The sequence below is a fragment of the Elaeis guineensis genome, chromosome 1 (genome assembly GCF_000442705.2).
Source record: "Elaeis guineensis isolate ETL-2024a chromosome 1, EG11, whole genome shotgun sequence".
NCBI classification, from domain to species: domain Eukaryota; kingdom Viridiplantae; phylum Streptophyta; class Magnoliopsida; order Arecales; family Arecaceae; genus Elaeis; species Elaeis guineensis.
This window is the reverse complement of record NC_025993.2, coordinates 146,959,626-146,987,112: the sequence shown is the minus strand read 5'-3', so window position 1 is coordinate 146,987,112 and position 27,487 is coordinate 146,959,626. Positions and strand designations below refer to the sequence as shown.

Below are 27,487 nucleotides of genomic sequence, written 5' to 3'. Positions count from 1 at the left end.
ATTTCAATTTAACTTTTTCTTGAACATGATTTCAATGTTTCACAACCACACTTCATGGTCCAAATTCCATGTCCCGTTCCTCTTTTTTTATTTTTTTTTGGTAGAAATGTCCCGTTCCTCTTCACCCGTGTTCTGAGGATACCTTAATATGTGACTAATTTTGGACTAATTTTGGAATACAGAGATAAAGATCCAAAAGCCAGCAAATTCTTTAACGCATGATATATAAGTATGGGAAATGATTTGTCTATCCCTAGCTTGGATTTTGGAGAATCAAAAGGTCTAAATGATCATTTAAGTGGCACTAACATATTCAAAACGCGATTAAAGACCCTCTTATGGAATTGTTTATCTTTCCTTCAAGGATATTTCATGCTGTCTCCGTCATTTATAGTCATTCTCAAAAGTCAAATATATTTCTCAAATTTTAAATAATTATTCATATATTTAAAAATGATGATTTACATATTATAAAATAAATTTTTAATGAATGGAGCTGATAAGGACATTCTCAAAAAGAAGAGACAGGCGAGGGGAGAATCCAAAAAAAAAAAAAAAGAAGAAGATAAAAACTAGTTTTTAAATGCGCCAATTATGTGACCATAGGTGATGACCGTGCCGCCAATTGCAGCGCCCAGGGCATCATTCCTCCCACGGTTTTATTATTTAATCTAACTTTTGTTTTTCTTGATTCATGAAACCGAAACTAACCGCATCACGTAATCAACAAATTATTTCCCAGTGAATATCGCACAAATACACTTTTATTCGGTCCAAGTGGCTTTGGGCGCTCCTTGCTCTTTATTATTACGCCAATGCTGGAAATGGGTCCAAGCGAGCCACCGGCACAAGTACCAGTGGGTGCTGCCGTGCGGCCACCATGCCCTCCTTCTCCTTCATGTCCAACCTCCCCTCCCCTCCGACCACCTCCCACTCGAAGCCCTGCACCATCGCAGCCACCGTCACGCTCACCACCTGCATTGCCAGCACCATCCCCGGGCACCCCCTCCTGCCGCTCCCGAACGGTAGCAGCTGGAAGTGCTGCCCCCTGACATCGACCGCCGCCGCGTCCGACATGAACCTCTCCGGCCGGAACTCCAGCGGGTCCTCCCAGTAGCTGGGGTCCCTCCCGAAGGCCCACAGGTTAACCATGAGGACGGTGTCGGTCGGGATGTCGTAGCCGCCTACGTGGATGGCTTTGGTGGTTTGCCTGTGGGCTACGGGGGCCGCAGGGTGGAGCCTCATGGTTTCTTTCATGACTGCTTGGAGGTAGGGCAGGTTCGGGAGGTCGGTCTCCTCGACCACCCTGTCCTTCCCGACCACCCGGTCGATCTCTTCTCTCACCTTCTCCAGAACTTCGGGATGGTTGATGAGCTCCGCCAGTCCCCATTCGATGGTAGCAGCGGAAGAATCAGAGCCGGCGGTGAAGATATCCTGCATATCATCGCGCGCGATTCTTGTGAGTGCTGTAACAATCTTATTGAACAGCGTTACTCTTACGGAAATTTAAATGGATATGGATTTAATGTTTTCATTAATACGCAAAAAAGAAAAATAATTTCGATCGCTATAAGATGATGGAAATACGAAATTTTGTGTATCTAGTATTCTCGTTTGACCGCTATGTTTCTACAAACGAAAGGTATCATGCAGGAAATAAAAGATCAAGATGAAGAGGAAGTATAGTAGGATAAATTGACTAGTAGGAATGGCAAGAATTCCACATAAGGCACGTGTAAATATTTCTACAGGATTTGACTGAAAATTTTATACGAATAAACAAAAGATCTATATATGGAGGTCTTTTTTTTTTTTCACACAGAATTTGGTTTTGGTGGTATTTGGTTGATACATAGTCATATTTAAATGGATAATCTAATTCATGGATCCTACAAAAGTTTCAAATCAAATATATAAAAATATGCATTATACTAGTCAAATAATCGGACAGAGACTTCAATGCAAGGGTAGGTAAGAAACACCTAAAGGCTAGTCAAACACTTAATTAATGGGCAATCTATTCAGTTAAATCTAAGAGAATTCCCGTATAAAAATAGTAAGAGAACTTGACTAGTGCAACCTACCCCTCAAAAGTCTATTGGGGCAGCATACATATGCAAGAATTCAACTTAATCAACTTGCACTTCCGCGCAGAGATAGTCAAACAATTTGTGAGGCTCGTTGGTCTAGGCTGTTAAAAGAATATATACTTGTAATACTGTAAAAATCTTGTGAACTATCGATGCAACCTACTTCATCAAAGTCTTTTTTTTTTTTTTGTTTGTTTGTTTTATACAGACACCTCATCATTAAAGTCTTCGATGGCCTTCAAAAACCTTATCTAATCAAAGTTTGGGGTGTCATGAAGAGAGTGGCTTGCGTTGTTGAGAACAGCTCCAATGGCATGATTGGAACATGATTTAATGTTACCATTAACATTAATAATATTTGGATGAATTGGTGTGAAAGTTACAGTTGCTATCCTACGAAAGTAACTCCATTTACTAGGATTGATCCAAAATATTTACTTTGGACTTGAACATATTTGATCTAGACATATCCACAAAAAATACAAGAAAATATATGTGAATAGTTTTGATAAATATTATATAATTTTTAGAATTTATTTATTTTTATTTTTTTATCATTTTAACGTATGCTTGCTTCGAAGAGTTGGCAGACGGTGATGATTTGATCATAATTTTTTTTCGCAATCCATCCGGCAATAAAAATTTTATCCATTGTGCGGGCATCCCAGTGGGTGTAAAATCCGGATAGGTCCAACTAAAACATTCCAAACCAGAGGAATCTTAAATAGAATACCTTATAATGGGCTAAAGACAAGAAGTGTAATGAGTAGATCTTCTGGAAAGCACTTCCATTGTGGCTGCAAATATTATAACCGGGAATTCATCTAAAATTGAACCATAGGAAGAAATGAAAAGCCATAATAAATACATACCAGGATGAAACCTTTGATGTTCTCTCTGGTGAGCTTCATCTCAGCGTCGTCATTCTCGGCCACATCAAGCAAGATGTCGAGCAAGTCCTTCACCTCGTCCTCTCCCCCACATCCCATCTCCTTCCTCCTCCTCCTCTTCTCTTCCTTTCCCCTTATGATCCTCTCCATCAACGCGTCGAACCTCCGGTGCACCTCCCTCACCCTCTTCTCCAGCCCCTGGAGGTCCAAGTTCTTGCAGAAGCCGATGTAGTCGGCAACGTTGAAGGCCCCGACGAGCTCCGCCACCTGCTTCACCAGCTCCCGAGCCTCCTCAGTCTCCCCTCCGGCCCCCGACGACGTCGTGCTGGCCGCCATCCTCGTGACTTCATTGTTCGTCATCTTGATTATTTCTGAGCTCATGTCGATGGGCTCACGACATGCCGACTTGGCGAGAGCGGCGCGCAGGAGATCGAGGAGCTCGACGCGGCGGACGGGCGGAGGAGTTCAACGGTCCGGGGTCCGAGGAGCTCGGACATGCACAGGCGCTTGACGAAGCGCCAGTAGGGACCGTAGGGGGCGAAGGCGAAGCCGGAGGCGTCGTAGGCAAAGTGGCGGGCAGCGGCGGTCTGGGGGCGGTTGGAGATGGCCGTGTCGTGGCTCTTGAAGAGCTCGCGGGCGAGGTCAGGGGAGGAGCGATGACGCAGTGGGTGGAGCCGAGGCGGAGGCTGAAGAGGGGGCCGTGGCGGTGGCGAGGTGGTACAGGGTCTGGTGGACCGGGTGCCGGAGGAGGTGCAGGTGGCCGATGATCGGGATTGCCGGGGGCCCCGGCGGGAGGCGGCGGCGGCGGCGACTGGACCGGTCTTGGAGAGGGTGGCAACGAAAAGGACGGATGCAAAGGAGATGGCGAGGAGGAGGAAGAAGGCTGGGGAGTGAAGCTTAATTGTTCCATGGCTTGGCAGACCGACGGAGCGAGAGAAGCGAGTATTAGAGACAGGAAGGAAAAGGTCGAGTTAGTGGATATATAAAGGACTCACGGGCATAGGTGGGGGATACCATGGTCAACGAAAAAACTAAAAAAAAAATTAGAGTTTTCAAAACAGAAAAATAAAAAAATATTTTTTTTGATAAAAATAATTTTTTATTTTATAAATAAAATTTATATGACGAGAAATAAGGTGATCTACCTGTAACTACATTGAAATCAGATTGAATATGGATCAGATACCACATATCCATATTCATATTTATTTTATTTATAAATATAAATATAATATACATATTATTTGGATAAAAAATTGTATCTATATTTATTTAAATAGATATGGATATAATTCGATACTGAAAGTATGAATATCATTTTAGATATAGTTTAGATAATTAAAGTTATAACTATAAAATCAAAGATATTACTAGATAAATGATAAATTAGTTAATAAATTTTATATAATTATATATATTTTTTAAATTAATAAGTACTATATAAAATTATATAGGATTACACGTCAATTGAATATTCGGATATGGATCAGATAGTTATCTTTCATATCCATTTTTCGTAGACGAATATAGATACAGATATGATATTAGTCAGATTTTAAATTTCTATCATATCCAAATTGATTAGATAAAAATCAATTCAGATGGATAATATCAAACTACTTTTACTTTATAATAATAAGTAATTATATTTATGATAATCAAAATATAAAATATCAAAAAATAAATAAAAAATTAACCATGGCATGCATAATACATATCATTCGTTAGCAGCACTATTAACATCGTGATAAATATGTGAAATTTTAAAACAATCAATGGGCTTAATATTTGATCGGCAACAATCCTGTAATAGTAAATATCAACTACTATCATCAATAGGAGAATCAAAAAGAACCATCTTCAATTAAATTGGTGAAATTCACAAACTTTCATATACAGCAAGTAATCTGCTATAGACCAGCAACAGATTTTTAAGAAAAATATTTTTTCCCGCCAACCAAATCTGACCAAGATAGCAGTAGGATGACGTGGATCGCACTGCAGGGTGATGACTTATGTCCCATGTGACCTTGGGGGATGATCGGACGAATCGCCAAGTGCTATGTTGACGGGGAAACAAGTTGGGGTCGATTCCATGACGATGCTTGTCAGATCAATGAGATGGAATAGTATTGTTTTCCATGGTTCCTTAAGTGCTATGTTTGAGATGATAGCAAGCTCGCACACCCCCAATGGTTCTCGTATCACGTAAGATGATGTATGTAAATGTAACCCGACCTGATTAATTGCCATAGCGATTTAGAAATAAATTAAAAAAAAAAATTTAATTTTTGACATTTAAAATAATTGGTTGACAATCGAAATCAGAATCGAAATAAGAATCGAAATAGATTGGAATCGAAATCAAATGATAAAATTTTCGAAGCATTTGTTCGTGATCGAAATTAAAATTAAATAAAAATTTTAATCTTAGAAGAAATAGAGATTGATTTTAGATAGATAGATCATTTTATTTCATCTTAGAATGAAATCAAAATGAAACTTCTAATCAAATGATAGAAATGAAAGCCATCTATTTTATTCAATTCCAAATCTCAATTCTCTCCGATCAAATATCTCCAATAAATTATTTGGAGGTTTGATGCTTTCCAGATCATTGGATCATGTATCACCATGGCTTTTGATATGCGTTCATACATACTGCACGGGTCCGGATTGAATATTCGTGCGAAGGAGTGGTGCAGCCTCAGCCGTTGGTCGGTTTTTTTTTTTTTTTTTGCATAATTTCCAAAGTATGATGGAGCTTGTCCTCCCATTCACAGCCTAGATTACGAAGCCGGCAATGCTTGGTCTCGAACCGCGATAAGAGAAACCTTGCTTGCGAATTCTGTGCTCCATCGGTCCTCGATAAATCTTTCCACTTAGAATACTGAATTGTCTTTGTCTAATTTCAACAAGTTTGACTTCAAGGAAAAATTAATAGATCAAAAATTTCATGTTATTCCGTCAACACCAACCTCCTAGAACATTGAATTTAGATGTAAGTCAAAATTTGTGGATGATATCCTTTGATTATTAAAAGACATGACTATAGTTAGCTATGATAACATGTTTATTATTACTATTAAGAAAAAATTTGTAGCCAAAGACTTGATTTTCATTAGCTTTGAAAGCATGCTTGTATACCCTCCATATGGGATTAATATTCTGATATCAGAAGGATCAATATCTTTATATCAAAGGGATTAAGTAAGATTGGTCAATGATATGATATATATAATGAAATCTCTACACATATGTACATAGTTCATAAGACTAAAAAATGATTTCCATCATATGAATTGTATAACGAATCATATTTGTCAAATCCCATTGCATGATTGATTGAGAAAATTAAGAAATGATTTCAATCATATAGGATTTTGTAGCTACCTATATTTATTTAATCTGATGCTGAGAGAATTAAAGTATAATTTTTATCGCTCCCCCTCTAGTTAATATGTGGAGGTTTATAATGCCTAACTTGATAATAGTGAAATGAAATGCATCTCTGCCCAAGACTTTGGTTAAAACATTAGCTTACTGATAAATCAAGGAAACAAATTTAGTATGGAGTAAGATAGACTAAATTTTCTATGAAAATGGCAATTTAATTTGATGTGCTATGTTCACGAATATGGGATCAGCAGCAATATGAAAATCAGCTTTATTATCATAATACAATACCATAGGTGCAAAATAAGTGATACCTAGATCATGCAATAAGTATTTTAACTATGCATCTCACAGCCATTATGTCATTGCCGATACTCAGCTTCGATGAAGAGCATGAGACATGACATTTCTGTGTTCCAAGAAATAGGAGAAGAATCAAAGAAAATGCAAAAACCAGTACTAAAGCACCGAGTCATGGGATAATTGGCCAATCTGAGTCACAATAGTTATGAGATGAAGAGAACTAAAAGAAGAAAGAAGAATACCTTAGCTAGCGATGCCTTTAAGATAGTGCAGCAAGGGAGGGCAATATCAAGATGAGGTTTGCAAGATCGATGCATAAATTGACTAAGAATATAGCTGACTAGATATTATTGTTAGGCGAGTGACTGCGAGGTAAGTCGGCCAACGAAGCGATGATATGAAAAAGGATCATCAAGCAATTGATAGTCGGAGTTTGTGAGCTTCAAATATTGCTTCATAAAGTCTTAGTATTTTTGCTCTCAAAAGCCATATCTTTTAAAATTTTTAAATTATATTTTTATTATAAAATATAGATTTTTTTTGGAAGATGAGTTATCTCAATGCCTAAAAATATTTCAAGGATTCAAAATCTTTAATGTGAAAGTTGAGTGGAGATAGGACTTAAGCATATTGATAAACATAATATCATTACGGTTAGATGATATCATCCACATATGTCAAGATAAAGAGTTGGAATATACTTTAAATGCCAAAAAAAAAAATAATCAACACAAGAATAAGTGAAGCCAATAACAAGTAATTATGCTTGAGAGAACTTTTGAAATCAATTCTGCTAGCTTGTTTGAGGCCATATAATGACCAATCAATTTATAAACTTATCTTTTTGTAGTATGACTTGGTCAAATTTTTATATAAACTTCTTCATAGAGTTCTCCATGCAAGAATATATTATTAACATCAAGTTGATAAAGGTTCTAACCACATATAATAGCAATTAATGATAAACAAGCAATGAGCTAGTAATAAGTTTAGCAACATGGACAAAAAGTTTATAGTAGTCAATGCCTTCTTTTGTATAAACCCCTTGGCTATAAGCTTTTCCTTATACCGCTTTAAGTATCATTAAATTTGTATTTGATCTTATACACCCATTTACAACTAATGGATTGTTTTTTAGAGGAAGAATAATAATAGTTCGGTATTATTTGCTCCAAGAGCTTGAATCTTTTTCTCCATAGCCTCTCTCCACCGAGAGGATTTGATAGTTTTGAAAAAGTTCTAGGTTCGGAAATAGAAGCAAGGGCAACTAGAAAAATAAAATTAGAGGAGAAAAATTCATTGTATGTCAAATAGTTGGAGGTGTAAAAGATATATCTTAGGACAAATTACTAAGATAAAGATTGTTGGTGTGAAAATCGAAGATGGTGATGATGGAGCAATAACAACATCAAACATCTAGTTTGCCCTACTCTCTCTTTGGTAAGTACTATTTGTTACATTATTTGAACCTGATTCATCTAGCGTATTTAGCTTCATACCACATTTACTTGAACCGTCTCTTGTGATATATATATAATATATACATATACCACACACATACACACACACTTGTTGAGATTGTACATCAACATCTACCACAATGCCCTCTCTCATAGTTTTCAAAAAAGGAAATCTTTTAGAATACTTATTTTGATAAAATTATATATAACACAGCATGTAGTTATGATGCAATATTGTGCATATAGTTTATAAGAAGATATGCGTTTAAGAATTGGAATCAAGCCCTTAGTACTCCAAAGAAATGCTCATTAATATTGCATGAGATGAGCTTCTATAGTTAAATAGCCACTCAAATTTAGCAGGATTCTATCTTGCCCTTTTGAATCAAGTAATATTTTTCTCATCATATGATGATAGAATTAAAACTTAGCATGTTGATGTATCCTACATCAACATGATAATATTTCTTTATTTCAACAATATATAAACAAAGTAGAGTCTCAGTGGAAGGGAGGAGCATCTTGATGGCTCCATCCTAAGCTTGAGAGACATAAGACGGTGTCAGATCTCAAAATCTATATCTAAGAGTTGTTCCGCCTTCATCCCATCTGAGACACACATACATCTAAAGATGATACGATGATTGTGGATTTGAGGACTCTCGAACGTGAGATATGTCATACACTAATTAATGGAAGGAAATGGTAGAAAGCTTTGATGGAGAGAGGAAGAGGAGAATGGATCAACAGTAAAGAGGAGAAGAAGAAAAGAGGTAGAGAGTGGAAGGTTTGAGATTTTGCAGGATTTTACTTTTTCAGTATTTAGCTTTGAATCCTTGTAATAGCTATCAGTTGTATTTTTTGAATGAAGTCGATGGTTTGTTGGAGTGGTTAGGGTAGAAACTCAAGTACCCTATATTATGCACAAGTTTGAACCCTATATTTAACAATATTTGTTCCCTCAAAATAATATTATATAACAATCAAAAATATAACAAAAGCATCCTAAGTACCTGAATCCGCCCTCAAATATACTTTTCTTGCTTGTAATATCATATTGTTGTTTACATTTTACAAGTTATATACTATTATTGTCATAATATGGAAAAAGGGCAAGCATTTGGATGTCAAGTTTCAATTCATCTGCAAACCATACAAGGCACTAAGCAGGCTCGTCAATATGTTTATACGCTTCTTTTTAATATATTTTATTTTTATTGTCTTAAAGATATGGTGTATTATTGAAACTTAAAAATTTGAAACTTGTGTTTTAATATATATTGTAGCATGATATGTTTTTCTCTTCCATCTGGTGCTATTTGTCTCTAATATAATTATCGCTATTTAATGAATCTGAATAAAAAATCATGATAGTGAAGCTACTAGATTATGTATTATTTGCAATGTAGTGTTATTATAGGACAAAGAATTGTTAAAACAATAATGATAATTTTTAAATTTTTTATAATTTCTATACATATAAAATTATGCCTATATAACTAATTAATAATTAATTTTTTAATATTATCGTGACGACAGTTCAACTTCATTTAGCCTGACAGTTGAATTAGTGCCCCACGGCCTAGTCCCTCTTCCAATACGACGAATGCTCGGATATTAGTATTTTTTTTTGAGTCTGGATTTTCTACTGTGCATCGCACAGTGCAGTGCACAGTATACCATCCATCATGTGATGGACGGTCATGCATGGATGCATGTTCGTTGCATGCGGCCATGTGCGGCCGTCCATCATGCGATGGATGGTGCGCATTGTGCATCGTATCGTGCGGTGTATAGTAGATGGTCTGTATTTTTTTTTTTTTAATGAAAAGGGGAGGTATAACCACCTAGACTTTATTAAAAACAAGGAATGTACAAGAAACCGATATGAATGAGTTGAGGTAGTCATTGCATGAACTTAGCTTTGAGCTAAAGCTGGTCAGCCCCGAGCCATCAAAAGTGACGAGAGGACACAAGTCCAGAATACATGAAGAGAGATAAGCATCTATCCAACGGATCAAAAAGGTGTCCTTTGATCAACTTGGCTTCGCTCCTGATTCGACACTGGTTTCTTATAGCTTCTAAGAAAGGTGTGGATCTTAAAAGCTTTAGTTTTCTTGTGTACACCGAGATCCAAGCCTCTAAAGATGAGATGCATTGAGCTAGAACTTTGGTATGCGAATTTGGTTCGAAGCGAAACCATCTTCCATTCCGTTCCTTCCACAACATCCAGCTAAGTGTCATGACCACACAATCCCATGCGAGTTTCATGATCTCCTTGGATAGATTTTTCCTACACCCCATCCATAACCTTTCCAAAGATTCTGGCAGTTGTTGGATATTGAGAGAGGAGGTTAGATGCTGCGATATTTTTTTGGAGATTGTTGAGATATACTGGCTGACCCCTATACGCCGATTTATCTTCAGAACGGTCCGACCGACGCCCGATTCTACCCATCAGACAGACAGACGACTCCGACAATGACTGCCGACAATATCCAACCAAAGGTATGCCGGCCAAACAGATCAATACTGTTTCCAACCGATCGAACGACCGAACCCATATCACCGACTCACTATCGGGGGTGGCAGCCGACGTCCGACTTCCACAAGGCACCAGATCAGCCGACGGTGTTTTCAAGTCATCACCTGACGTTTCGGCAACCAAATACCGACATATAGTCGGCCAGCCCGTCCAAACGCCGTACAACCGTCATGGACTGTTGTCCTGCCAAGGACATGCTGTATGACCGTCATGGGGCATTGTCCTGCCAAGGACATGGATTAATTTCAATGACTTGACAATCCATGACGATTTGATAGCCTCCGGCGATTTGACAACTCCCCAGTTGTCTACACCATTAATGGTGGGACTATACCGCATTCTACTATAAAATGGGGTAAGACAACAGTTTTGGAAAGTGCTCTCTCTCTCGCTGAGCCCCTGGTTTTTTTCACTGTTGCCTAGTCTCCTCTCTAACTTAAGCATCGGAGGATCTCCGTCGGAGGTATCTCCGGTCGGTGAGGACTTTCCTTGCAGGTGCGCGACTCCGACGATCAGACGACGAGAGAATTGATCGCAACAGAGATGTTTTTCTTACGGAGATTATTTGCAGTCAAGATTCTATTTTGATATGCAAGCCAATTAAAAACCTTCACTCAATTAGGGACCAAGGGTCGCCAAATAAGTTTGGCAAAAATAGGTTCAATACCTTCATGAGTTAGGAATCCGTAGCATTTGTAAGTAGAGAATTTTTGATCCCCTGACCATTTCTAGATCGGCAAATCAGAATTTGAGTTGAGGCTTACCTTGTCTATTAGAGTCCTCATACTTTGAGGTGATTATTCTCCTTGTGCAGTGAGTGGCACTCGAAATAGCTGTCTTAAATCTTCTCTATACTGTGATGAATGGCATAGTTGTTAGGCAGAACAAATCTGGAAACCGATCTTTGAGTAATATATTTTCTATCCAAACATCCTGCCAAAAGGTAGTTTGACTGCCGTACTAACTTTTATCCAAGTACATTGTGTGAAAAGGTTCTTAACCACCAGCAAGCTCTTCCAAGTGGTTGATACCATCTTTTGAGGTCTGAAAATTTGGTTGGGGCATTTCTTACTGTAGTAACTTGTCTGTACAAACTTCCTCCAGTTTCTATCTTTGTTCATGTAGTAGTTGCCCCATCTCTTGATAAGCAAGCAAAGGTTAAAAGTCATTAAATCAATGACACAGACCACCCAACTTTCTTGGCTTGCAGAATTGTGACCAGCTTACTAAGCAATGGTAACCATGGCAATTTCTACTTCTCCAAAGAAAATCTCTTCTTTTCCTCTTAATCTTTCTAATAACTTCTAGTGAAATTAGGAGCAATGACATCCAATACACTAGGATTAGTACTGTCAAAATAGGTTGGCCCGATCCAATCCGACCCGGTCCATAAGGGCCTAAAATTTGATGGACTAGGCCAGGCCAGTCCATGGACCTTAAATCTCAAATAACTGAAGAGTGAAGAGTGAAAAAAAGAGAGGCAGAGAGTCCGAAAGGGGAGAGCCTCGAGCGGTTGAGCCTGGAGAGTGGAAAGAGATCGAGAGAACCTGAGGAGATGTCGGAGGTGGTGCGGATCTAATTTGGAGAGTGGAGAGATTGAGAGAGCCCGGGAAGGAGCTGCGGTCAGATTTGACTTGGAAGTGGCGGCACCTCGAGCGGTCGAACCTGGAGAGTAGAGAGAGACTGAGAGAGCCTGAGATAAGGCAACAAGGATCTAACTTGGAGAGTGGAGATATCGAGAGAGCCCGAGGAGAAAAAGGAGCTGTGGCTGGATTTGACTCAGAGGTGGTGGCACCGACGATGAGGAGGAGGAGAAGGAGGGGGTTCGTCTGAAGATTGGATGGAGGGGCGTCTGTCGACGGAAGGGAGGAGGGGCCCGGAGGAGGAGGGGGATCGCCTGGAGGTTGGATGGACGGGCATCCATCTGCAGAAGGGAGGAGGGGACCGGCGTATCTTGATTGTGATCGGACTCGGAGGCCGGAGGCGGCGGCACCAGCGATGAGGAGGAGGGGGTCTGTAAAGCTGGGAGGCGAAAGGGAGAGGAACCGCAGAGGCGGTTATCCTGCTGGTTGCGACTGCAGCGGCCGATGATGTGGGGCAGCGGGGCTCAGGAGTCAGGGATTAAAAAATAAATAATTTTTTTTTAAAATTTTTTTTAAAATTTTATGGCCATCCGGGCTAGCCCGGTCCAACCCATATTAGCTCTTGGGCTGATGTGGGCAGGCCAAACAGGTCCGATTGTTATTTGGGCTATTCATATGGTAGCCAGCCCATCTCATTTATAGGATTGGGTCGGGCCAGTCCTGTGGCCAAGTCTATTTTGACAGTTCTGACTAGGATGGATCCAACCACTGCATTAATAAGGACTAATCTACCACCAATAGACAAAACCTAGCTTGTTCTTCCACATTGACAGCTTCCTATCGATCTTCTCCGCTAGGAAGTTTTAGTTTAAATTTTTTAATTTGGATTCACGTAGAGGCAGCCCCAGGTACGTCGTAGGAAGTTTTGAACACCACATCCCATGAGGTCCGCGAAGAATTTTCTCCTTGTACTCAACAACCCTACCCCAATCGATGAGGTTTTGTCCATATTGATTTTGAGCCTTGTTAGCAATTCAAAAGTATATAGAATAAACTTGAGGTTTGAGGCATGCTGTTTGTTAGCTTTACAAATGACAAGAGTGTCATCTGCGTATTGTATGCAGCTCAAACCGGAAGTCTTTTTGTTTGTCCCAATCCCTTTGATCAAGTTATTCTTGGAAGCTTGCTTAAGTATGCGGCCTAACACATCCATTACCAAAATAAAGAGGAAGGGAGAAAGTGGATCACCCTGCCTCAAACCTTTTTTTGTTTTGATCCAGTTTGTTGGTTCTCCATTGATAAGGAGTGCAACTTTGCTCATTTTCAGTATGGAGGAGATCCAGTTGCACCAATTGGCTTCAAATTTCCTCGCTCTCTTGAGCTGTAACAAAAATTCCCAATCCACATTATCGAATACTTTTTTGTAATCAAGTTTATACTATAAACCTTGTTATTTGGATCTCTTGCAAGATGCTAAGACTTCCATTGCACATGAGTAGCAATCATTGATTTATCTGCTTTCTACAAATGCTGATTGGGAGTCCAAAATGAGATGATACATATGAGGGCCAGCCTTGTTGCTAACACTTTTGAGATTATCTTCAATAACCCATTGAGTAAACTTATGGGTCTATAATCCTTTACGGATAAGCTTTCTTGTTTTTTGGGGATTAAGGTGATGAAAGTGTAATTCAATCTTCCAATGTCTGTGGCATTTGAATGAAAGCTTTCAAATAAACTTACCAAGTCTCCTTTTAATAGTTTCCAAAAGCACTGATAGAAGGTATTTGTAAAACCTTCCGGCCCTGGTGCCTTATCAGCTGGAAGACTGAAAACTGCATTCCGAATTTCTTCCTCAAAAAATGATTTTTCTAGCTCCAGAAGATATTTGGATCATCATCATATAATTCATCTCAGTTGACCTGCAATTGACGATCAATGACTTAATTCGGTGTCCCAAGAAGATTAGTAAAGAAGTCTTTGAAGATCGATTGGATCTGTGATTTCTCATTGACTAGGTGGTTGTTATACTTGATTGGAAGAATTAAAATTTTCCGTTTCCCGGAGCAGGCCTGCAAATGGAAGAATTTGGTGTTTTTGTCACTAGCTTAAGCCAGGTTGTCCTTGATCTTTGCTTCCAAAGGATTTCTTCCTGAGATAGGATGGATTCTAATATCCTTTTGAGAGTGATTCGCTCAGCTTGTTCTATAAGTGAAGGGATTCTACTCTCTTCTTGCAAATCAGGGTCTACTACACGCTCTGTGATTAAATTTTTCTATCTAATAACGTTTCCATTACACTGTTGATTCCAACGTCGGAGTTTTGAACGAAGATAGCCTAGCTTGAGAATAAGGTTTGATGTAGTCTCCACCAAGCAACAATGAGTTCATCAAAACCTGTGAACCAAGAATAGTGGAACATCATCCGAAACAATGCGATTCCCATCCGCTGAATTGGCTCATGCAGAAGTAGTGGAACATCATCCCATGTAATTAGTTTGGCAAGAGAAGATAGAAGAGGCAATGGATGTTGTGATAACCATTTCAAGCGAGACCAGGCATGTGTGCCAATGTAGGGTCACTCTATGGTTTGACTAGGTGAAGTGGCGATGCTTAAGTTTTTTCTCCATCAAAAAATGAAAGTCGATAAATTCATTGAAGTCGTCTGATGAGGCGTGGCTGTTTGATGCTCCCTTTCTTTCAGTTGTGCAGTAACTTATGTTGAAGTCGCCAATCATGATCCATGGGCCTTTCCAGATTGATCTTATAGTTCATTCAAAAATTCTTTCTTGAGATGATTATCAGTGGGTCCATATACGTTCGTTATAACCCAGCTTGCGGTGGTTGATTGCATTTTTCATTGATGTTGTGTACTCAAAGAAAATAAGCCTCTATGAAGATAGCTCACTTGCACTGAGTCAGATTTCCAACAAGTTAGAATTCCTCCTGCTGCCCAGTAGCATTGACTACCTCCCAAGAGTCAAATGCTAAACCACATGTGGATGATATAATATCCAACGTAACGTGACTGGTTTTTGTTTCTTAAAAGCAAGCAACATCGCATTAATTTGGATTGAAGGACAATATCTCTGATTAGAGTATGCTTCACAGGCTTTCGTAAACCCCTTATATTCTAGCACAATGCAGACATGGTTACAAGCATCTTATAAAACCAACAAACAGCCCTTGCCTCAACAAAAGGAGCATGACCGAGAACTTTGGGCAAGGCCAAACTGAGAAAGCATACATTTGATTGCATTTCCAAAAAGATAGCAAACAGTGACTTTAGGCACTGGTGATGGTAACCAAAAGTAGCAGAAAACAGAAACCACTAGGCAAAGCGAAAGATTCTGCACACAAAACGTGACGCAAAATCGAAACCCACTGAATGATAGAGCTATGATAGATCTGATCGTGTAGCAACGGAGTGAGCTTCGCAATGATTCATCTCCATCTCCTTGATCTTCTTAAAAGAGCCTTCTCCAAATGAAGGGAACAGCAACCTACATTTCTTCCCCAAGGATCTAATTTTGCTATGTGAGAGAATTTATGAAAAGAATATCTTCTGGCTACGGACTTTCCTTGTCCATTCCAAGAGATTTAATCTTCTGGTTCGGAGCCCCACACTTCTTTTGTTAGCAGTAATATCGGCGCCATTTTGAAGCCAAGGTTGAGTCCTCGATTCTAGTTGATGAGGTGCAGCAAGGGTGTCAGCTCCATGGTCAAGGTCTGTGGGTGAAGCGTTATCCTGCAGCATGGACAATAAAGGAGAAAAGACTTTTTAATGTTTACCATATAGGGGTGGATAGTTGTTGAGGTTTTCAAACACTAGTTAGGCTAGGTGTTGTGGCTGTAACATCCATTCCCATCCTGCTCTCCTCCTGAATAGTTATAGGTTTTGTTGCTGCACCTCTCCGGTCGGGGCAACATGGCATGAGCGGCACGATGAGGTGGCCGCCAGACTGGAGTGAGGAGATGTCAATGAGTCCTTCAAGTACTTACAAAAAAAATCCGCACGTCGGAAAGACCGATGGGGGATTCTCGGATAGAGATTCTTCGATGCTTAAGTCAGTCGTAGTCGGAAAAGAGAACAGTGAGAGGTGGATGTGAGTGTCCGAGAGAGAGAGAGGAATCCCTTTAATATTGGCTTTTGCCTCTTTTATGAAGGAGGGCCTGTCGGCAGCAAGTCGCTGCTCTCAGAGAAGTGCCATCAGAAGGCCAGAGTAGTGAACGTCAAACTGGTCCTGACGGGATTAATTTTTCACTAGTAGAAAAAGGCTGTCAATGCCGCTAGCTGTCAGGTCGGAATGCCCGCACACCGAGGACCCTTCGAACTTGACAAATATCGCAAAGAATCAGATGGAGATCGAGTGGGGTTGGTGGCTGTTCGATGATGTAATATCATCAAGCTACCGATCTCATTCAATGGTCGGACCATTGCCGAAGTCTGTAGAGCTACCGAAGGGGCCGCATGACATCGCTCGGACTATGTAGTCACTATGGCTAGATCATATTGCCATATGCTTGCCATGTCATTGGGGCATCACCACATTATCGGGGGGATAAAAGCGGCCCAATACTTGCCCCCCATTTCTCGATTTAAAAGATTCGTTCCGGAAAGTAATTCATTGGTCGGACCTTGAGGTGGCATGCCGAAGCATGGTTCCCTACTGTTGGAATGGCCTTTTGGATAGCGCTTGCAATCATCGGATGCTCTTGGGCCTGACGGCTATCTGCTATCCATAGTGGTGCCTTCGAGGTGGAATTTGGGTTATTGCCTCTTTGGTCGCAATCTTGAGGGCGGTGTGGAACTCATCGCGATTGGGTCCCTATTAGCATTGAGCTAGCTTCTTCAGCTTGGATTTCATCGGAGTGACCTCGAATTTGATCAAGGATTTTTGGTGACATCGGGGTCATCAAATGGAGCCCCAACCCTGAGATGTGGTGTCCGAAAATCCTCGATGCGGATCGCTATCTCTTATTGGGGTTCACCCGATCTGAAGATCTTTGGTGGGTGAAACTGAGGTTTCTTTAGGATAAGTTTGGGGAGTCCTGATCGTTGGCATCATCTCGATCGAGGTCAGCGTGTGGGTTGCTCATGAAAACCCAAATGCCAGCCCATGGTGCACCTCGAAACTCCATCCACCATAATGGCAAGTAGGATTTTTCAAGGGAATAAGCTGGGATTTATCTCCAATCAATCCCAGGTTGCCATGCGATAGATCGAATGGACCTCGAAGCATTCTGTCGGCCACTCCTTAGTAACAAAAGGATGCAGTTAATGGCTACGGCTATTGGCATTTTGGAGCTGGACACATGGCACGACTCAATTGCTGGTTGGTGAGACGTGAGTCACTTGAAATTTGTATAAATAGCCTGCCCTCTTTGTGGTAGATGCATCAGTCGAAGAGCTTCCATCGATCTTCTTTGGGCAATTACAGTGATGGACCACGAATGATGAAGGAAGTGGCAAAGAAGAAAGCCGAGTATTTGAGGAGGAGGTCTTTGGCTAAGAGGGCAAAGGCCACCTCCAAGCACGGGTTGGGCACCGCCTCGACGAGCCCCCAAGCAAGGGGTCCTCCACTCCCAGGGAGCGGCCCACCGGGCACCACTGTCGATGCCTTCTTTGAGGTGCGACTCCACTGCATCATAGAGTATAAAGCCTTGGAGGCCTTAAAGAGGGAGCTTTTCGATGCTTCAACCATCAGATTCATCCAGGGCTTTGAGAGTTGCAAAGTCTGTATAAACTACATGATGTCGTACCTGGATTTACACCGCCTCCACCTGGGGAACAGCGATGAGGAGGTCGAGGCATTTTTTTTGGATGAGGAAAAAGTCCTTCTATTTGCTTCCTTGATTTGCCTTTTCTTTCTTTTCTCCTTTTTTTTTCTTTTCTTTTTTCGGTGCGGTGCTTTTTTGGTACCATTTTTGTAAATATTAAAATGAATGAAAAGAAGGGGTTTTCACATACACCTCTCTTGTGGATGAGTTCTCCTTTGTAGTAGTAGTCTTCTCCAAAATTTCTAAAACCAAACCATTGGGTTGCTATCTTTGGAAATGCCTGATCTCCATCATTGGATAGACCTGTAGATTAGTTAGGTCTTCTAAAAAATTATTGCCTGTCGTTGAGCCACTGTTGAGACTTTCACTCATGGAAAGTCTCATATAGAGGATCGAATAGCTTCACATCTCGATGACAGGAGATCCATGTCCGATCTCATGAGGTACAGTCGGGATGCCTTTAGTGGTTCGATTGGCCGATCCATTCGATGATGTTTGGGTGGGTACCCAAACACTCCTCATGCTGTTTGGAACAGCATGAGCACTTTTTCCTCCCGCTCTCTTGAGGATTCACATTGGAATGGGCCTTCTTCCAAGGACTGAATACTTGAGAACCGTACTCTCCAGGCATTTGGAGTCGGATATTCGTCTGTAGTGGTGATGCATTGAAAGGGACGGCTAGTGTCTAAATTTCTGGGCACAGCTATCGAGACCTCATCTCTGTGATGTGTGTCTCATATTATGGGGCAGTGGAAGAGTCAGAGGGCTGCTCTTCTATAAGTGGAGTTTTTGCTGATTGTAGTCGAGACCATCTGGTTGTTTCTCCAAGATGTCGCTTTGCGGTTGTCGGAGTGCTGCCACAGCTTGTTCGTTCTGAGCATAGCCTCCTTGTGCCTTTGCATGATCGGAGTTTGCCTCGAAGGAGTACGCTGGGAATGAGTACATCTGGCAGTGTCTATCTTAGCCTGGGAGGTGTTAAAAATTTTGCTGCTCCATTGTCGACTTGTGTGGCCGCTATCGGAACTTCTTCAGGATGTCACCTCACGGGATGGTCTTGGATCTTTGAGAGTTGTCTGACCTTTTCTGATGGCCATGTCATCCTCGAGATGTTTGATAAGTACGTCATAAAGGCAAACACACTCTGACATGTCATGAGCTCGACGTCGTCGAGTCCTACGATCTCTATGGTGCCGATTCGTTGGAGGGCTCTGATGATAGCAGGGCTCGTACTTCTCTCTCTTGTGTTATAATAGGCTTTGTCTGATTAGAGTTGTCTTGTAATAAGATCTTCTTTTTTTAATGAAGTGTTCATTTTGCTGTCTCTGTTGCATCTAATTCAGTGTTGTTGTGAACTCTTACCCTGGGAGGTCTTCCAAACTCATATAAGGTTGTCCTCACTCCTCGTGCGATTCGCTTATAATGGATGGTTGCGTGGAGGTTCTAGTGATCTTCGATTATTTAATCGCTTACCTCCTATATGAAGCCATACGGTCCCAAACATGCATTCCGATGACTTGCAATGGATGTTCGACTCTGATCCATTCATTAGTATGGTCGACCACCGAGATTGGTTGCACCTTTTGTCATGACATTGTTGAAGATGCTCACTCTTACCGAACGGGATCCTTTGTATTTTCACTTTCTGCCCTCCTACTACTTAGGATTTTTGGGTCCTCCCAACCCGCAAGCGCCCTCATCTCTGATATGCAAAACTTTATCTTCAAATTTCTTAAGGGTTTGGGTGTGTGAAGCTGGAAAGAGCTTGGTTGGCGGAACTACGTAGAGGATTCTCCCCCCTCCTTTGTTTGGGGGGATCTTCTCCTCGTTCTTCCGGAGCTCCGCGATTATAGTTGCGGGGCCATTTTTGTCGCCATTCTTCCTCTCTTCCTTTTCATGGCGATTTGTTTCACCTCCCTCGACCCGAGCATGCTTTCGAGCTTAGATTAAGAGGTCGGCTTGACCTTTCAAAAAGTTTCATTGGGGGAGGAAAGTAGGTGCTCATTTTCAAGTCTGTGTCGCTCTATCATCATGATGACAGACATGTCAAGGTGTGGAACTTCGATCGTGGCAGTATTAAAATGCATCATGTGTCTGCTTGACAGCTTGCCTTCTCTCCATCACATGGAGAGAGGCCGTCGGCATGCTTAGTTGCGATCTTCGATTGTCAAAGTACAAGACAGCTACAGCATCATCGAGGGCTTCAGTGACTCTGATTGTGCTAAACAAATCAGTCGTATCATGATTGATGACTTGAACCATTCTGCCTCCCGGATGAGCTCCAAGAGTCTCAGAAAGTCATTTTTGAAAAGTTATTTTCACAGAGTCCTAAGAACGTAAAGCTTTTATTATCGTTTGCCTTGAAAATGGTGGTTCCATAGGGCGCACAATTCGGATCCTCAATCTGCGATCAAGACAATCTCCATCGGCACTCCCTTGCTAACATCTGTCACTGGTCAACAAGAGTTGTTGGGGAGTGCTTGATCCTAGCCCCCTTTATAGAGGTGACATTTCGCCACCTTGGGATGGAGATCCATCTTTGGTTTTTCATGGCGTGGTGGAGCGGTTCCGCTCACTATTGATGAGTAGCAAATGTCTCCTCAGTCGGGGGAGCCAATTCCTCTGGTTAGGCTACCGCCAATCATTCAAGAGAAGGGCGTTGTTACGTGGGCTTCGACTTGACTTGGAAGGTATTGAAAATTCTATCATACTGGAGGAGGACTCAAGCCTATGGCCATCGGGGGCCACTCTAGCCCAATGCCCGAAGGGAAGGTCTTCAGCCTTTCTATAGGGCTACCCCTCCCTCCTCGCTGAGATAGCTTTAGTGACAGTCTCTGATATGGCATCCACAGAGTACATGCTTCTTAGAAGGATGGCCACTTGGCTGCCAAAGAGTCTTTTGAGGAGGTCATGACCTTCACCAGTGGGAGGGTTCTCGCATGGGGACCCTCAGTAGCCCATTAGTGTGGGTCTAATCGATTGATGTGGCTTTTTGGTGAAGTTGTCAGCGTCATTCTTCTTCGTGGTTTTTCTTTTGTTGCCACTTTTATAACAGAAATCTGGCTTGCAAGGAATAAAAAATAATTTTCTCTTGTGTCTTCCTTTGACTCCCACATTGTCGCCATCGTTGTTTTCCGCCCAGTATTTAGAAGGTCCTCAACTCGCTTATCCACGGGTGGCTTACTCAGGTGTAGGCGTAAGATGACATCATTTCATGTTGGAGATGACTCAGATCAGAGACTTTGTTGTCTACAATACTCTCTCAACTCACCTAAGGTTGAGTGGGGGTATCGAACCGAAGTTGGAGGCGATCCTTGCGGTTGACGATACTCTCACTTCACTCATCTTCAGATGAGTAAGGACATCGGACCATAGTTGGAGATGATCCTTTCAGTCTATGATGCTCTCACTTCACTCACCTATAGATGAGTAGGGGCATCGGATCGAAGTTGGAGGCAATCCTTACGGTCGATGAAGCTCTCATTTCACTGCCTATGGATGAATAGAGGCACCAGATCGAAGTCGACAACGATCTTGACAATCGATGATGCTCTCACTTTGCTCACCTATGAATGAGTAAGGGCATCGGATCGAAGTCAGAGGTGATCTTTATAGTCGATGATGCTCTCGTTTCACTCATCTATGGGTGAGTGGGGGTATTAGACCGAAGTCGACGATGATTTTGAAGGTCGATGATTCTCTCGCTTCACTCGCCTATGGGTGAGTAGAGATATCGATCCAAAGTCAGAGGTGATCCTCATGATCGATGATGGTCACGCTTCACTTGCCCATAGGTGAGTAGGGGCATCGGATCGAAGTCAACGATGATCTTGACGGTTGATGGTGCTCTTACTTCACTCATCTATGGGTGAGTAGGGGTATCTGACCGAAGTCAGCAACGATCTTCGCAGTCGACGATGCTCTTGCTATACTTACCTATGGGCAAGGAGGGGCATTAGACCGAAGTCGATGATAATTTTTATAGTTGACAATGCTCTCGCTTGACTCTCCTATGGATTAGTAGAGGCATCGGACTGAAGTAATTGACGATCTTTATGGTTGATGATGCTGTCGCTTTACTCACCTTCAAGCGAGTAGGGGCATCAGATCAGAGTTGGAGGAGATCCTTATAGTTGATGATGCTCTCGCTTCACTCACCTACGAGTGAGTTGGGGCATTGAATCAAAGTCGGCAATAATTTTACGATCGATGATGCTCTCATTTCACTCATCTATAGGTGAATAGGGGCATCAGATCGAAGTTGGTGATGATCTTCATGGTCGACGATGTTGTCGCTTCACTCATCTTCAAGCGAGTAGGAGCATTGGATCGAAGTTAGAGGCGAACCTTGCAGTCAACGATGCCCTCACTTCACTCACCTATAGGTGAGTAGAGGCATCAGATCGAAGTCGGTGATGATTTTCATGGTCGACGATGCTCACGCTTCATTTGCCTATAGACGAGTAAAGGCATCAGACCAAAGTCGGCTACAGTCTTTGCAGTCAATGATACTCTCGCTTTACTCGCCTATGGATAAGTAGAAAAATCGGATCAAGTTGGAGGCGATCCTTACGATCGATGATGCTCTCGCTTCATTCATCTATGGGCGAGTAGGGGCATCAGACCGAAGTCGACAACAATCTTCACCGTCAACGATGCTCTCGCTTTACTTGCCTGTGGATGAGTAGCGGCATCGGACCGAAGTCGGCAACGATCTCCGTGGTCGATGATGATGTCACTTCACTCACCTTCGAGTGAGTACGGACATTTGATTGGAGTTGGAGATGATTCTTACGATCGATGATGCTCTCGTTTCACTTGTCTACAGACGAATCGAAACATCAGACCAAAGTCGGATGCGATCCTAATGGTCAATGATACTCTCGCTTCACTCACCTACGGGTGAGTAGGGGCATCAGATTGAAGTCTGATAATCTTGGTGGTCGATGATACTCTTGCTTCGCTCATCTATTGGCGAGTAGGGGCATCAGACCAGAGTTGGGGGTGATCCTTATGGTCGACGATGCTCTCACTTCATTCACCTACGATGAGTAAGGACATCAGACCGAAGTCGGTGACAATCTTCGCGATTGATGATGCTCTTGCTTCACTCATCTACGGGAGATCGAGTAGGGGCATCGGACCAAAATCGATGATGATCTTGGTGGTCGACGATTTTTTTGCTTCACTCACCTACGAACGAGTAGGGGCATCGGATCGAAGTTGGAGGCGATCCTCACAGTCGATAATGCTCTCACTTCACTCGACTATGGATGAGTAGGGGCATTAGACCAAAGTTGGAGATGATCTTCGTGATCAACAATGCTCTCGCTTCACTCGTCTATGGGCGAGTAAGGGCATCAGACCAAAGTTGGTGATGATCTTCGTGGTCTTGGGTGCTTACGGTGGCCGGGGGGACTCTACCTCGATAAGACTAGTGTGCACATTTTTTCATGCGCACCTTTGCTTGCTTGAGAGTCCCACCCCTTTCCATCGACATGCTACTCCACACATCGTGGTCCTCTTGGTTGCCCAGGAGGTTGATGGATGTATTTGGCGGTTCGCTTAACGGTGTTTTGAACTAGTTTGAGCTCAGCTCAATTGAGGTCTCTTGAGAGAGTAAAGGCTAAGTCATGAAGCCAAAGCCATCTTTCTACTGACGATTAGCCTCTTGGAGCTCATCTATTTGGCACTCCAGCTCCCGAGCCTTCATCCTTGGTCCGCTCTTGCATCAAGAACGACGTTGTGGTGGGGGGAGAGCTGGAGTGGAGTCTCCCTTGGAGGACTCCAGCGATCAGTCTCGCCAATAGTCTCCCTAAGAGCTTCGAGCGAAGGGCATGGAGCCGGTTTGGCTAATAGCAATCCTTAGTGTGGGGCTTGGGCTGCATTCACATGCTTCCACCGTTGTCCGAGTCACTTTGCGTAGGTCCCGTGGTCTCGTAGGGATGAAGTCATTGGTGGAGCTTGCGCCTCCCTCGCATCTCGGGGGTGCAGCCGCTGTGCAACGGACGTGAGCACGTGGACTTGTTCCATCGGGATAGTGACTGAGTCTGGGTAGATGGTGGCAGTCTATTGGGGAGCTTGCCCCCTAGTGCTCTATCTGCTAGGATTGCCATGCTGTTGGGATTGTCGGTGCAACATGGTGAGATGGTTCCATCGCCAGGCTCTTATGCCTCTTTTAAAAAAATAGGACATTCAGGGCCCTTTTCTTGCACCAATCTATTACTACTCCTCTCCGATTGAGGCGACGTGGTGCGAGTGGCGCAACGAGACAGCCGCCAGGCTGGAATGAGGGGACGTCGGACGGATGCCTCTGGGTACCTACAAAGAAAGTCTGTATGTTGGAGAGATTGATGGGGGTTTCTCCGACGAGGGACTTTCTGATGCTTAAATTAGTCGCAATCAAAAGGAAAAACAGTGAGAGGCTAATGGTGAGAGCCTAAGAGGGAGAGAGAGGAACCCCTTATAATGTTGGCTTTTTGCCCCTTTTTATGGGAGAGAAGCCTGCCAGGTAGCAGATCGCCGTTCACCGGAGAAGTGGCCATTAGAAGGCCAGTGGTAGTGGGTGTCAGACTGATCCTAACGAGACCAGTCTTCCACTAATGGGAAAAGGCTGCTAATGCTGTCAGCTGTCAGGTCAGGATTCCTCGCACGTCAGGGATACTTCGAAGCTTCTACAAATCTTGCAAAGGACTTGGGCGGAGATCGAGTGGGGTTGGCAATTGTCCGATGATGTAGATATCGTCAAGCTGCTGATCTCACTTAGGTGGTCGGACCGTAGCCAAAGTCTGTGGAGCTGCTGAAGGAGCCGCTCGACATCGCTCGGATTGAGTGGTCACTGTGGTTAGGTCATGTCGCCATATGCTCGCCACATCATCGGGGCGTCGTCACGTCATCAGATGGTTAAAATGAGGTCCAACATATTTGAAATTTTAATATGTCCAACAAAATGACTAATATCCAACTTCGGCTTAGGAAAGATGATCAGAGTGGGCACCAAACTCGGCACAAGACTAAGCTGGTTCAACCATTTTGGAAGGATTTGATTCTGATCCAAATCACAACCTGATGTTGCACCATCCGAGGAATGCCGACGGCATCTCAGAGCACCCCTAGTAGTATTCTGGCCATCTGATGACTTGCTGTCCTCTTGAAAATCTTGCCGACGATGTCCATCTCCACTCAATGGTGATCTACCGATTGTTCCATGCCAGAACTCCCAGTCATCAGAACCTTCATCATCTTGATCTGCATGGGATGCAGAGGTCGAGTCATCAAAGGTTGGCAAGCGTTCCAGCACATAGTTGATTTTGACTTCCACTGAGTAAGTATAGGGCCCGACAGTAACCTCTATCTTCTCTGAAATGTCTTCAAATTGTGCACAGTAGAAAACTATGTCAAAGCGTCGCAGTCTTCCCACCTTAGACCAGTTTTGCAAGTCTGGTAAGTTAAGTCTGGTAAGGGACTCCAAAACCAACAATAATCGACGCAACGGATTCTCCAGACCAACATATATAGAAGGGGCAGGTTAAATAAAGTAGCTAGCATAAACTTTAAAGTTTAAGCTTGTGTTGCACTCCTTGATTCCGTGGGTTCCAATGGTTCATTATGAGAGGGAACCCATCTTCATGCACATGTCCTTCTGCCATCAGAGCTAGAACTGTTTGCCTATCAGGACAAGAGTTAAAAAATATAGTCTCAGTTAGCTGCCGAGTGGTCCAAGAGCCGATCTTCTTTGCCTTCCAAGCTAAGGCATTCGAAACATCGTCAGTGTTAACAGGACGACCAACAGCTTCGACGAGTGCCGCTCTATCTAGGTATTAGCATTGTTCATGTCCCATATTTCTTCTTAGTTATTCATAAAATTTGAGTCTTATCATATTCCATTCCTCTTACATGAGTCTTGATATTTCAAAGGGTTTGAATCTATTGGAATCTTTATCAATTTTCTGTAGTAATTCCTAAGGCTAATCTTCCAAGATAATGGTCCAACTAGCATCAAGGATTTTTTGGCCATGTATATTCCTATACAGATGTTAATTATATTTTGATATCTTTGCTTTATCACACACACACACACACACACACACATATATATATATATATATATATATATTGTGGTATTTAGAAGATGCAATATATATCGTCATCTTCTTCTGTTTATTATTGGGTCAATTTTGGGGTGACTGTAATTAGATCTGAACGACCTAAAAGGTTGATCCATTGATAAGTTAAATCCTCCCTATATGGTCCAACCAACGTACAAAAATAGGCTAACCACATAACTTAGATTATTTCTTATGATCTAGTTGGCCACTGTATATCGTTTATATTTATTCCTATTTATGGAGGAATTAGACTATATGGGGAACCAATCTCAACCAAAAAACTAAGTCCACAGTGGGCTCAATTAATTCTTGCTAAGAAACTGATCACAAAGTAGATTTTACGGCACGGGCATCAACGTCCTCAAGGATTAGTGAGAGCACATACAGCCAAGTTTAAGAGTTTCTACCCATCTAAACGTACGCATATGGGAGGATATATAGTGAACACGTATCCTTGTGCAGCCAATAAAGATGAAACCTACTTCTCTGTCTCCATGAGTCGGTATATCATCAAGTCCGGGTGGTTGCAAATTGACGCCAACTTCTCTGTCTCCATGAGTCGGTATATCATCAAGTCCGGGTGGTTGCAAATTGACGCCATGCATGATCAGCAAGGAACTGATCGGCATTCGACGATGATGTTCTTCTCAAATATTTAGGATCATAGAAGTAATTGAATTCTGCATTGCTATGGCCAGCATAATGCTGACGTTACAATTATAAAGTTGCATTATAGATGCGAAATCAAATTTTAAATTTAAATTATCTAGGTGTGCAACAAAACTTACTATATATTCGAGTGTTCATTTGCACAGTTCATTTAGTCGGATTGACATAGGCAAGCTCATGCAGTCATTTGCCCGCTATCCTGAAAGTCAAACTGGGGATAAATCATCTGGGCATCGATAAATACAAAACTTTGAATTATTCAAAATGAAAATAATTATAATTTTTATTTAACGACTTTAACTTTTTTGAAAATGGAAATAAAAATTTCCAACAAAAACTTGTCCGGTGGGCACCCGCTATACTCATGCATGATGGAGTTATGGTCCTTGCGACTCCTCGGGACAATGAATAATTGATGAGAGCCAGAATCCTAGCCTCTACTTTTGCCTATCAAAAATGACATTCTACCAAAGAAAAATGGAGGATAGAACAAGCACACCTATTAGTGGTACCTTTGCAAGCACATCTGTACCTCTCAGTTTACATAATTAGTTCCATTTCTAGGGATTTTTCCTTTTTTAAGGTGGCAATCATCTACAGTTGCTTCGTTAACATCAGAGATATATGTCATGAGCTATATATTTGCTTCAGTGACTTATAATTAAA

General features: G+C 42.0%; 1 protein-coding gene across 1 annotated transcript; it reads right to left on the bottom strand.

Moving 5' to 3' along the window:
* Positions 1–517: 517 nt before the first annotated feature.
* On the bottom strand, positions 518–3,922 carry LOC105061274 (cytochrome P450 93G1). Its single transcript, XM_010945284.4, is given in 4 exon segments — positions 518–1,434; positions 2,963–3,438; positions 3,441–3,635; positions 3,638–3,922. Coding segments are annotated over 4 exon segments (1,551 nt in total). The 5' UTR covers positions 3,891–3,922; the 3' UTR covers positions 518–807.
* Between the last annotated feature and the right edge of the window lie 23,565 nt (positions 3,923–27,487).